General features: G+C 31.5%; 1 protein-coding gene across 1 annotated transcript; it reads right to left on the bottom strand.

The window, feature by feature from the left end:
- Window positions 1-2,552: 2,552 nt before the first annotated feature.
- Window positions 2,553-4,796, bottom strand: LOC109149242. The gene is made up of 3 exons (XM_019296903.1): window positions 4,738-4,796; window positions 2,804-4,309; window positions 2,553-2,713 (listed from the first exon to the last, which is right to left on the bottom strand). The coding sequence occupies exons 1-3, from the start codon at window positions 4,787-4,789 to the stop codon at window positions 2,553-2,555; spliced, it is 1,719 nt and encodes a 572-aa protein (XP_019152448.1). The 5' UTR covers window positions 4,790-4,796.
- Between the last annotated feature and the right edge of the window lie 9,056 nt (window positions 4,797-13,852).

Consider the following 13,852-nt stretch of genomic DNA (forward strand, 5'->3'; position numbering starts at 1 on the left):
TAGACCAAATGAACGATCCATGACGACAAACCCTACAAAAAAAAAAAAAAAACAAACAAAAAAACAAACAAAAAAAAAAAAAAAACAAACAAACAAACAAAAAAACCACCAACACCAACCCTAGGGATGGCAATTTCAATCCGCCCCACAGATATCCACCCGAATACACTCGGCATGGATCGGGTTTTTTAGGTGATGGTGGGTGGTGAATCGGTGGTAGGTGTTAAAAAAGTAAACCCGTGATGGGTCTGGTTGGGTTCGAATTCTATGTACAAAACCCGCCTATAACACATCTGACCCACTCTGTGTGTATATATATATATATATATATATATATATATATATATATATATATATATATATATAAAAAATAGTAAAATAAGTACTAGTATGTAATTATTTATAAAAATTTATATAACTTCGTGTATCTTTTTATTATTTTTATATCTAAACTACTAAGTTTATTTTTAAAAATTAACAATTTAATTATTATATTTAAATATTTATATTATTTTATGTTTTAATATCACTAACTAATGAATTTTATTATTGTATTATGGGTAAGTAATTTAAATATTATTTTTTTAAAAATAATAATAATAAGATGATAAGTGGTGGGCACCCGCACCCGATGAAGTATGGTAGATGGAGAAAATATAAGATGAGTCGAGTGATGGATGTAGTCCTTGATCCACCCTGACTCATTGCCATCCATAACCAACCTTCTGCCGCCATGCCGCATATGGACTTTGGCCAAGACATCACCTCCTCTTCTCGCAACGTTTCCAATATTGCTTAATAACTTTATAGACATATCTTTAAATTTTGACTGACATCGCAATTTGAAAAAGAAACACAATGACAACTGTTGAGAAACATGCAAGATCAATAAATCAAGAGTAAATACCCAAAATGGTCCCTCGACTATAGCTAAATTCCCAAATTGGTCCTCAACTTTCAATTTTAACCAATTAAGTCCTTAAGTTTCAAAATTTGACCCAATTTCGTCCTATGTTAAATTCTCCGTTTAATTCCCGTCAAGTTGAAGGTCAGAGTGGTAATTTCCCCTCCTGCGTGCGTTCTCCCTTCATCTCGTCGGTTATAAGATGTAGAATAATCCCTAATTGTCATTCATTCTCTTCATACCCTAAATTCAGTTTCTCCCTTCACCGCCTTCTTCGAGATGCATTCGAACTACAATGAAGACAGCTATGGTTCCTCAAGAAACCACTCATTGTTTCAACACGGTGAAGTAATGTCGAATATGCGTTGTCATTGTGGTGAATCGTTGAAGCTACACACCTCATGGACGAATGACAATCCTGGGAGAAGGTATTGGGACTGTGGACTGAATATGGTGAGTAATTTCTGACAATTTATATTTGTTTAGTGTTTAATTTTAGATTGTAATAGGTTTTGGGTTTTGGGTTTTGGGTATAGGGCAGGAGAGTGGATGGGTGTGGATTCGTAAGATGGTATGATCCTCCTATGTGTGCAAGGTCAAGGGCAACATTCCTGGACTGTTACGGCGTATAAATCGAAATGAGGAGGAAATCCAAAAGTTGAAATCAAGGTTGAGAGCTACAGCTACTGCAGAAGATCATTTGTATATATGGTAAAAATCAAAGTGTTCTTATCTCCTGGTGATGGTGATGATTTCAATTGATGCAGTAGCAGTGTTAGTGATGGTGTTGTGTAATTCCAATTCTAGAACTGTAGGTGGTGGAAAATTAGTTAAAACGCGTCCCTTGGCATTGTAGACTAGAAGTGAAATTGTATTTGTAATTGCACTAATTTATGATCAATGAAGTGTTTTGTGATTTAATGTGTGTATATAATTGGGTAATTTTCAGTTTAGTTTGGTCTCAGTAATGTCAAAGTTACTGCATAACCAAAGTCACCAGACAATTGCACTGCATAAGTAAAGTAACCAATTGGACAATTGCACTGCATAACCAAAGTAACCAAATGGACAATTGCATTGCATAACCAAAGTAATCAAATGACAATTGCACTGCATAAGCAAAGTAACCAAATGTGGACCTTTTCATTGCATAACCAAAGTAACAAAATGACAGAGCCTTTTCATTGCATAACCAAAGTAACAAAATGACAGAGCTAAATTTTACCAAAATGAGACAGTCAATGTTTACCAAAATGAGACAGCCAATTGTCTAACTAGAGACCAAAATGAGACAGCCAATTGTCTAACTAGAGTTTACATACTGCCAAATGAGAGTGCCAAAATTGTGTAACTAGAGTTTACATGGCACATATCAAACACAAAAAAAGAAAAAAAAAACAAAAGCTCTAATAGAAATGTCTACATTGTCTCATCAGTCAAGGTTAAATGTCCAATCACTTTTTTCCTTTAGCTTTGCCAGTAGATGTAATGACTTGTTTTCCTCCCACATTGTCTATGGTCTTTATCTTTTTTTTGGTGGTGGTCCTTGAGCTCTCATTTGATTTCCAACATTTAAGCTTTCACCTAAACAATTGCAAAGTAACAACCATTAGTGACTATCATTATCTAAAACCAACATATATAAGACTTACATCCCACCTGGAATTTCATTACTTGATAGATGCACTAATTCAACAGGAAGTTCAAAAACATAGGCAGGGTCATCATGCTCAATCTGGATGTCTATATCAGTACCATATTCAGGTTGTGTCTGAATTGGTATCTCTTCTTGATGAGGGATATCAGCACCTAAGTAGTTCTGCCAGGCCAACTATTAGTGGTGCACAAAATGAGACAGCTAATAACAATTAAAATATGCTTAACAGCTATTAATTATACCTGGACAGAAGTGGCAGTTGCTGGATGAGTGACCTGTGCGGTAAAAGGTGTAATTTTGTTGCCTAAGGTTATTTAGCCCAATATCTGTTTTCAATAATTTCAAGAACCAACACCAGGAGTCTTTATTTTCCCCTTCTACTATGGCATATGCAATTGGAAATATGCTATCATTAGCATCTACACCAATGGCAGTAAGCATCATCCCTCCTGCTTTGCCTCGAAGGTGACATCCATCCACACCTACTAGTGGCCTACAATGCTTAAAACCCTCTCTACAAGCCTCCCAGCAGATATAAACTCTAAGCAATCTGTGCTTGCCACCCTCATATCTTAAATCAGATAACTTGGTAAGAAACCTTGTGTTTGGATTTGTTTTTTTTATCTCCAACTCATAATTCCAAATTTTGTTGAAGTTGTCTTCTAGTTCACCCTTGATTGCCTTCTTAGCCAAACACATTGCATTGTATGCTTGCCTAACAGTTAAGTCATGGTGATCCTCAGTGCATACTTTCTTTCTAAATTCACTAGTTTTCCATTCACTATTCCCATCAATCTGATTTCTCCATCTTTTTGCAATTAGTGAGGCAGTTACCAATCTGTTTTCATGTACCCATGCACAATCATTGTGCTCATCAACTAAAACAATAATTCTCCAACATTGTTCATCTGGATCTCTTCTACAGTTAACCCTCCAATTACAGCCCTCTTGCACACACTTGGCAATACACCTAACCTTGTCATTCTTCACAAATTTTAACTCCTTACCAAATTGTAACCCATATGTTTTCACAGCTTCTCTAAAATCTCCTTTGGTAAGAAATGTTTTCCCAAGCCACAGTGGAGATGGCAAAACTGGCCTAGGAGGTACACATTCCCTCCCATTTCCCTCACCAGATTCCCTAACATATCCCACAGACCTCACATTTCCCTCAGTTTCTTCCCCTTCACTGCCAGAGAAATGGATCTCAGCATTGATATACTTTGGATCCAATGTTTCAGTATTTTCTTCAACTCTATCACAACCACCATCCTCATCACCTCCATACTCAACATTTGGATCAATATACTTCAGAAACTCTAAGTCATCTACTCCAGTTTCCTCATTCTCATACTCACCTGCAGAATCCCCCTGCAGCCAATCAGAACCACCCTCACTCTCATCTGCACTGATTTCAGCTTCACCACCATTTGTTTCATCATTTCCAACCACCCTTAAGACAACCCATATCTCTACTACCTTTGGTCTAACAACATAGTTTGCTAATACACAAGCATCCTCATCTGTAAGCAACTCTACTAAACCATTATCACTCAAATTAAACAACCTAATGTTGTCTTCCTTCTTATATCCCACTTCATAAACCTTTTCCTTTAATGTCATCATGCCCCACTCATCTGAATCCATTTCTGCAAAGGTTTTAACTCTCCCCTCCAGATATCTAGGTGGGTTACTTTGAACAATTCTGCCCTCATATCTTAACTTCAGAAAAAACTTGTACCCATTTACTGCTAGTATAAAAATAACCAAACATGGGGTCAAACAAAGCACTTAAATAATGCACTTACAATAAACTAAAGCACTTTAATCATGCACTACAAGCCAAACACAATTGGAATTACAAGTAATACAATACACTTTAATAATCTAAGATGTTAACAAAGTAAGTGTATAGTCCCCATGCTTGTTTGAAAAGGATTACCCACTGGTCCCCACAGTTCTCAACCTCTATTCATGGTCCCATTGCTTAAAGCCAATTTTATAAACAAAAATCAACATATAAACTTTAAAACCAGACAAACATACATCAAAACCAATACCCACTACTCCCCCACTGGTCCCCAAATTCCCCAACAACTATTCACGCTCAGCATATATAAACTTTACAGACAAACATTTACACACTTCGACTAAAAATAACGAAGAAAAAACATACCTAGTCCACTGCTTCCATGGCTTGTACGACCTTGCGCTCCTAGCCACGCCATGAGCACCTCGACTTTCAATTTCAACGAAGATATAAAATTCACAGGTTAGGTTTTGTTAATTTGGAGATTTTAACGAAGAGAAAGGCAGCGATGCAGAGATTCGGAGAGGCAGAGATTCAGAGATGCAGAGATTAGATTTTATTATTTGGGGATTTTGCTTGTTTACTTGGTGGATAGGTGAAGTGCAAAGGCGGGAATATTGTGCAAAGGCGGGAATGCTGTGCAATTACCACTCTGACCTTCAACTTGACGGGAATTAAACGGAGAATTTAACATAGGACGAAATTGGGTCAAATTTTGAAACTTAAGGACTTAATTGGTTAAAATTGAAAGTTGAGGACCAATTTGGGAATTTAGCTATAGTCGAGGGACCATTTTGGGTATTTACTCATAAATCAATAACAAAGTTAAAAAAAAAATCAAAAAAAGTATTGGTTTGACAATGTATCTACCACCACAAGAGTGAAACAATTCTTTTATTAATTGCATGTGATGATAATACATTACAAACATTATAGGGATAATTGCACTTTTTCATCTATAGGGTAATTGAATGATTTGTCTCTACTTGTTGGTTGTGTTCACTTCTAGTCCATAAGTTATAACTAATGTTGCCAATTTCATTATTTTTCTAATAGGTTGTACTCACTTCTCGTCCTTAAACTATAATCGAATTAAAAATTCCGTCCCTAGCTAATGCTTTGTTAGATAAGTGACGAAATTTGCAACGTCAATTATAGCTTATAAACAAAAAGTGAGCATAACCAACAAGCAATGACGAATCTTATAATTGCCTTGTAAAGTAAGAACTGAAATTGTAATTTTTTTCAACATTACATTTATATGTAACCCTAACCTAATAACCTATGTTAAATTTACGAAATTACATTATTCGTACTGTATCTAGGACATTATCCCGTATCCCTAACTCACTCAGTGAACCCAATTCGCTTTAATTTAACATTTGTTATCGATCTTTTAATAACATATAAGACATATACAAGAGAGTCAACCAGGCACTCCGAGCAGAAGATGGGTGGAGGTGACCACTTTTGTGTCCCAATTAAGTAGAATAATGATTGAGGAGTAGTGCAATGCAAACTCATCCACACTCCAGGACTCCTGCATGCAAACAACAATATATTCAAACACTTGATGATATGTACTATGTAGTGTGTGTTCTTCATTTGTGGGCATCCCTGTTACACTGCACGTGAGAGGCCGGTTAGTTGGCCCTGAGGTTGACCATATACGGGATAGTACTCCGTATGCCGCATGATGTTTTGTTTTATAAGTTTGCAGTGTGGCCATGGCTTGACTACTAAGGTCACACTCCAATCAACTCAGTAGTTAATGATGCCGCGTTCCACTCCTGTAAATGCATATATGAAACAACATGTATATATGTGTTTCAATATAATGTTAGAATGTCTGCAAATTAAATCAAACCTTACAACTTCGACCTCCAATTTTATATGCCAATTACTATGTAGTGTCATGACATAATCACGGTTATCATTCAAAATGGGTGGTTATAGGTTTGAACCTAGTTGTGGGGCTTAGTTTATTTGGACTGAAAATGATTGAGAAAGTGTAGAACATATAAAAATGTTTAGTATTTATATGCTGCCGAACATTAAAGAACTGTTTTGTTTGGGTATACGTACCCAGGGTTTCCACCGCCAGGATTTAAGGCGTCAAGGATTGTACCATTAACCTTTGATTAAGGATGAGTGAGTCTCTTCCACTCAACTACGCTCCCAAGTTAAGGAGCAGTATAATTCTTAATTAAAGATAAGAATAATTATGTGAGTCCAAATTAGATATAGAGTTATGTAGTTGAGTGGTAGACTAACATGGTATGTACTCAACTAATTGGGCATAACTGAAGTCTGAATCAGATTCACAACTGTCTACAGTCGGTGCATGTCATCTTTGTGAGGTCTAATTTCGTATATACAGTACCTAGTATGATCCACTTTTCTTATTCTTTTCAAATTTGTGAAATTAAATAGTAATAATAATAAATAATAAATAAATACATCAAATAATTGTTGAAATGATGGCGTTCGAAGTTCCAACGTTGACGCCTAACAAATTAAAGAGTAAAGGGCTTTTGGTTGTCTGGGTAAGTTTATGCATAACATTTTATTTATTTTTCGTTTTATTTGTTTGTGTGACATATTTGGTTTGCCAAATTTGAGATCTGCACCCTCGTATCCGACCCTTCAACCAATAGTGTAGCAATTTCTACTATTATAATGATGTTCACACCAAACAATAATTTTTTCACTTAATAGACCATTGAGTTATCGTAATTTACTCGTTCACTATCATTTTAAGTTGGAATGTGAGGGAATATTGAGGGGAAGGAAATTTCGTTTTTGTGGACAATAATAATGATATTCACCCCTCTAAAATGTTGTTTTCCTAACTAGTATTTGCGCCCGTGCGTTGCACGGAATGAATTTGTTAAAATATTTTAAAAATATTTAGATTGATATACAATTGTATAAATTATAACATCGAATATTATATAATATAATTGAAGAATTGAGTTGCACCGATTATGTTTTCTGATGTTATCAATGCTTGAATTCGAGTAAATAATTTCCTAATTAATAGCTAGCATGTAGATATACACATTCATTGTTACCACTCTAGAGATTTTATATATCAGTGTTTAGAATTTGTATTAATTGGGCTAATTAGCTCGTTGTCTAGCAACTCGGTTATATAAATTATTTATACGGAAGTTATATTTTATATGTAGATATATATATAGCAATTTTGTCATTTTTGTATATATAAAAAAAAACATAATATCAATGGCTTGAATTATACATTATTGAAAATCTCTTTGTAGACAACATTGGTAGTAGTAACGAAATTTTATCCATCATTGTCTAGAGTTAAAACAATTAGACCATCAGGATGGGTGACTCGGGAAAAAGTCACATACAATTAACCGTGATTAAAGATAATTTTTCAGTAATAACTCAACTTGAGTTATTGTTTGACCCTGACTTTTGTTGATAGTCATGGCATATGCGAACATCAACGTGAATTATTTTTGTTAGAACTTGAAGGGCAATCTCATATCAGAAGGGTGAAAGACATTTTAATTGAAGATTTTACTTTTATTAATACTATAGATATAAATTGGTGTAAATAATAATTAATAAAGTATTATTTCCTCATAAAATTACATAGAATTTCAAATGGATTTTCTCATTTATTACGCAGAATTTGTTTATGTTATTCTCACAATTATAATGGTTTAATTATTCTCAGAATTTGATAACTATTTTCCATTTTTAAGTACACATTAACTTTAATTTGTGATAAAAAATCATTAGATATTAGTTAATTTTTATATAAAATTTTGTTACCAATTAAGCTTTATTGATTTTTTTTTTTTACAAATTAATTAATACTCATATTAATTTGGGCGGGAATGTTGAAGATGAGGATTTTACTTTTATTAATAGTATAAATTGATGTAAATAATAATTAATAAATTATTATTTCTCTATAAAATTACGTAGAATTTCAAACGAATTTTCTCATTTGTTACGCAGAATTTGTATTCATTATTTTCACAATTATAATAATTTAATTATTCTCAAAATTTGGTAACCATTTTCCATTTTTATGTACATAGTGACTTTAATCTTTGGTAACAATTCATTATATATTAGTTAATTTTCATATAAATTTTTTATGTGTTATTTGTTTAAGCTTATTCGTCTCTCCAATATTATTGTTCATGCAACTGATTTAGTAACTTTCACAATAAATTTCACATTGGTATTTAATACCTTAAATTGATGTAATTTCATTTAGGCGGGAAACTGATGTGGCAAAAAATATTTTGCTATTATATAGAGTAATAAGATAAGATAAGATAAGATTTGAAATAAAAATAGAAAAAATAAAAAGATGTTAAAATGTACAATATAATAATATAGTTAAACTTTTATATATTTGGTCAAGTATCTATTTTCATAACATACAAAATTAAAATTTAAATTTTGTATGGTTAATATAATATCTAATCATTTATATATTTAGATAAATTTATAAAAAAAATTCATATAATTAAGTTGATTTATTCCAAATTGTATTTCATATATATTATAATTCTAAAAATATGAATAATAATAACTAAGAGAATTGTACTTAGAAATTAATAAAAAATATAAATTCTAAATTTTGTATGAATAAATAAAAACTCTAATCGGATGCATATCCTTATATGATTGTATAATACATTGTATATACACATAATATTTATTAATATGTATATAGGAAAATTCATAATTATATATAATTTCATTAATTATAATTTATATTGATAGATTTATACTTTAAAAATTTATATTTAGAAATTTAAAAAGTGTATGTATGTATGTATGTAGAAATTTATATTTTTTGGCACAATATATATATTTCGTGTTTATATAGTATATTTTTTGGTATCAAACATTTGAATGGCATTTTGTAATTTGAATGGTAATATACAGTGGGGAAATGGTAATATACGGGGGGAAATGTCAACATACAAATGGTAATTCTTTAATTACTATACTAATTTTAATGGTAATTCATTAATTAATTACTATATTTCTCGATGAGTCAACCTGGTCATGCCCATCCTTTTTCTAGAAACATACAAATGAAATAGTCAATTATTAAAATTGTTTTTTGATTTCATTTTTAATTTTTGTCTAAATTTAAAGATATATATTTTCGGGGATTATAACATTTTTTGTATTAATTGAAAATTTGAAAGTTTTACCTTTCTTGAGATCTCTTACCATTTTATAATTTCAATATTGTGCCATTTTGAACTCATCCATGGTGTATAAATACACTCTATATGACCATACACAATCCATTGAGGAGACATTTGTACTCAATAGTAAACTTATCCTTAAACTAAACTCGGTTGTCAAGAAAATCACCATTTTCATTCATAATGATATTCCTATTTATGAGTCTCTCATCACCGTTCGATACATCAATGATGTCTGGATTTCTGGGTCTTCCATTGTTCCCTTTGATCCTTATGATTGTGCCATTGTTAACATTTTTTTATTTGGGTTCAGTACAACGTGGATTTTTTGGGAGGTTTCTTTAATTAAATATATTTTGAATGGCTCCCACACACATCATTTATTTACACAACCTGAAATGGCTCCCAAGGAGAAGTGGACCTCTATGATACTGCATTACATTTGGAAGGAGCAAGTGCATTTTAGGGGTTCAATTACTTTGTGACTAAAAGTAATTTTTGGTTAAATTTTTTTTTTTTCCTTTGTATTTTATTTTATTACTTTTTTATTTTATTTATACTAATATGTGAATGGAGTAACACAAAATCTAAAATTGTACTTGTTATTTGATTCTTCTTTTTAAAAAATCATTATTTTTTTTTATTTATACTAATAGCTTCACATTATGTACAAATTTGATCTTGATATACGAAATAACTTCTCGGTAATACACAAAAGGAATTAAAATCCAAAAAAAAAATGAAATTTAACCACCATATGTGCTAAACAACGTAGTATTGGCCATGACTCTATGACTTTATTATATAGAAGGATTTTATAATAAGAATAGTAGATAAGTTCACAATAATCATACTGTGAGACTAAACTGTTTTTAATTACTGTATACAGATAGATTTTAGTATCATATCAATACTAAAGCTTCATTACACATTATTTCGTATTAAAGAGCATTACAGGTATGTGATAAAACACCTCAACTCCTTTATGTGTTGACATTTGATTGTCAGTTAGATTATATTCATTGTTTGTAAGTATTTAAGTTGTTTTAATACAATGTAGAAAAATTAAGAGTGGAAAGCTAGGTGAACCGTGCATTAAAAAAATATAATAAGTGTTACAATCAGAATACAAATATCAGTTTACACAGAAAAAAAAATAAATAAATAAATAAATACAAACATTAGTTCATGGTAAGTGAACTGTGTGCATGCTATGAATTAAAAATAAATATTAAAAAAAAACACCTAACAAACACAAAATATAAAATGATTCATTAAGTATCTTATGTTTTGGTTCAATAAATTATAAAAATTTGTGTCCTGTACACAGTAGAGAAGGTAATTCATTAAGGGAGATTCTGATAATTTCTTAGTGCTTTCATATCGTCTGAGTGGCTATAAAAAACCACTTTTGCATGCAATTCCCTGCAACAATAATCACACGTATTAATCACAACTGATTGAACAAACAGGTTAGTTTGAAACTATATATATATATATATATATATATATATATATATATATATATATATAAATTATCATTGGTTTGACAATCCTGTTATACTTGAGCGTGGATAAATTCAAAGAACCAATCTATGAAAACAGTTCCTGCATGCACAAAACCAGATTATCTGTATGAATAAATTTGAAATAAGAATTGAAAAAAAAAAAATACATGTGAGAGAATATACAAAGATATCTTTGTTCGAAACTTCATCACCCAAGTTGGATACATAAGCTTTGTCCAACGTTCTAGTGCAGTTTCTATTCGGATTTCAAATTTTTGCACAGGGAAGACGCACTGATAAGCATACACGTGCAGGTGGAAAAGTCAAAAATTGAAAAGAAAACTGGAAGAGAATACAAACCAAAGGAAATGTTAACGGCCACCGAGACGCTCTGATCTCTTGGAGATTGGGAACTGCGATCCGTCATTCTTGAGAAAACTTTAAAGAGAGAATATGATTCTTGAATCTCTCGAGTAGTGCGCAGGGTAAGGCAAGCCCAAATTCGGCTATCATTTTATAGTACTGGCGTTGGGATCCTAATGGCTTACACCGAATAGCAATGATATTCATAAATGACGCGGAGCACTCTAATTTAATATTATTATACCATACTAATACAATATTACCATAAGTTAATTATGCAATGCAATCTTCTAATACGAATTGTTTTTCTTATTCTACCGTACTAATGCAATATTACGGTAAGTTAATTATGCCATCTTCTGCTACGAATTGTGTTCTAATTTGACCAAAAATATGGAGATACTATACCATAATTATGTAATATTACCAATTAATAAATTTTACTTAATTTTCATTACACATTTACTTACCAAATAAGATTTATTATTAATTTGACCAATAAGTTTGGGCGGGAAAAACCTATAGGAGGATTTTATTTTTATATATATATAGATTTCCTTTAATGAAATAACACTATTTGATTGAATAATCCCGGTCCATAATTATAAGTCACATCATGATGGATTTATGAGGAAAATTTTTATGGGGTAAAAAACATTTTTTCTATTATAGAACATAGTACTCCATATCTCACTTACACACATAAGTTATGGATAAGATATCGTGATTCTCTTTAAATTTTGATTTACGAAAAAAGCTCACAACCAGTCAACCACTACCCGAATGTTGATTATGGGCAAAGTTCGCCTTGTGACTCAGCAATGGATAATAAGGAGATATACTAGTTTATGTTACTTATAAATGACTAAATAAAAAAAAAAATCAAGGTTGCAAAAATCGCTAGGCGCCCTCTAGGCGGTTGGGGACCGCCTAGGGCGCCTAGAGCTCCTAGGCGGGCGCCTAGAGCGATTAATCGGCGCCTAGAGCGCCTAGGCGGGCGCCTAGGTGGCCGACCGCCTAGCGCCGATTAATCGCCGCCTAGGCGCGATTTTTGCAACACTGAAAAAAATAAAAATAAAAAAAACTAATCTACAACTCTCATAACAAATCAAACTTGTAACCTTATGGTTACTAAAAATTATCTATCTGGCTAATAACAAGTGGTAGTATCAGGGCCTTCAAATTCGAAGAAAATCTTAATTTATAATGAAGAAACGAGAGTAGCCCGTTGTTTTATAGAAGATGTCTATTAAGAGAAAAATTTATTCGAGAAAAAAAATCGGGACATGCACTATGAGCATGCTGGATACGGGATTCTCGTAGTAGGTTGGACCAAGATCCAGTCGAGAGAGGGCAATCTTTAGAGAAAACAGGTTGGGAAAGCAAGCAAAGCAAAGAAATTGTGAACCGCCCTGATCAAGTCGTCAATTAATGAATGAATAGAAAAAAAAAAAAATCGCTAGTTACTTGTTTGCTTAAAAAGCTTAGAAATGAGTGAAATATGTAATACTACTTTTTAAAGTAAAGTACTAAAGTGTAATATGTTTAAAATAATTTATAAAAAATATAACTCCGTATATTTTAACAATTGTACCATTGTACGTTTCAAGTAGAGATAAATATAAATTGACACCAATAATATCACATAATAATTTTTTTTTTTTTTTTTTTTTTAAAACATCTACATTCTACAGCCCTTGACCCTTCACGTCAACCGGTCTTATCATTACCAAAAAAGTTAGCACGGTGGCACACTCACCTTCCTCAACCGAGGGTAATGGGTTGTTATTTTTTTTTTTTTTTTTTTAATATTACCCCAAATAAAATTTATTTATTTTTATCACCTACGAAAAATAATTAAAATGGTATACATCCGATAACGCTGAAAAGATTTAATACTACACTCTATTATTCCTATAGTATTACTGTTTAAAGAAATCTTATAATTAGAATTTATTTAAAGTGAGATAGTTTATGTTTGATGTGCAATTATGAAACCCTAATTTTAAATATCGATTTGTATAATTTGAAATGTTAACTTTCTTATATGTATTTAATATTGAAATAAACAAGATTTATTTTATTCAATTTTAAGAAAGGTATGAATTTGTAGTTCATTTATATTATTTTTTGCGTGTTTAAAAATTAGTTGTTAGTTTATCTGATTGTGTTAGCTATTTATATTATATATTTATAAAAATTTGTCTGGTAATATTATCCATTTATAAAAAAAATTATTTGATAAATTAATATTTTACTACTAATCGAGTCACCTTTAAAATTACTTGAAATGATATAACTATATCATTTTATTTATTAAATTATCTTTGTTTTTAAAAATTTATGTATAAATTTAAATTTATTATTATTATTATTTGTTGTTGTTGTTGTTAT

Source organism: Ipomoea nil, unplaced genomic scaffold (assembly GCF_001879475.1).
Source record: "Ipomoea nil cultivar Tokyo-kokei standard unplaced genomic scaffold, Asagao_1.1 scaffold2159, whole genome shotgun sequence".
Taxonomy (NCBI): Eukaryota; Viridiplantae; Streptophyta; class Magnoliopsida; order Solanales; family Convolvulaceae; genus Ipomoea; species Ipomoea nil.

Excerpts from the sequence above, each read along its gene's own strand:
- LOC109149242 (XM_019296903.1), bottom strand. The coding sequence starts at position 4,789 with ATGGCGTGGCTAGGAGCGCAAGGTCGTACAAGCCATGGAAGCAGTGGA. Across the intron at positions 4,310-4,737 it reads CCATGGAAGCAGTGGACTAG|TAAATGGGTACAAGTTTTTT; the intron begins GTATGTTTTTTC and ends TTATACTAGCAG. Across the intron at positions 2,714-2,803 it reads CAACTGCCACTTCTGTCCAG|GTGCTGATATCCCTCATCAA; the intron begins GTATAATTAATA and ends AGAACTACTTAG.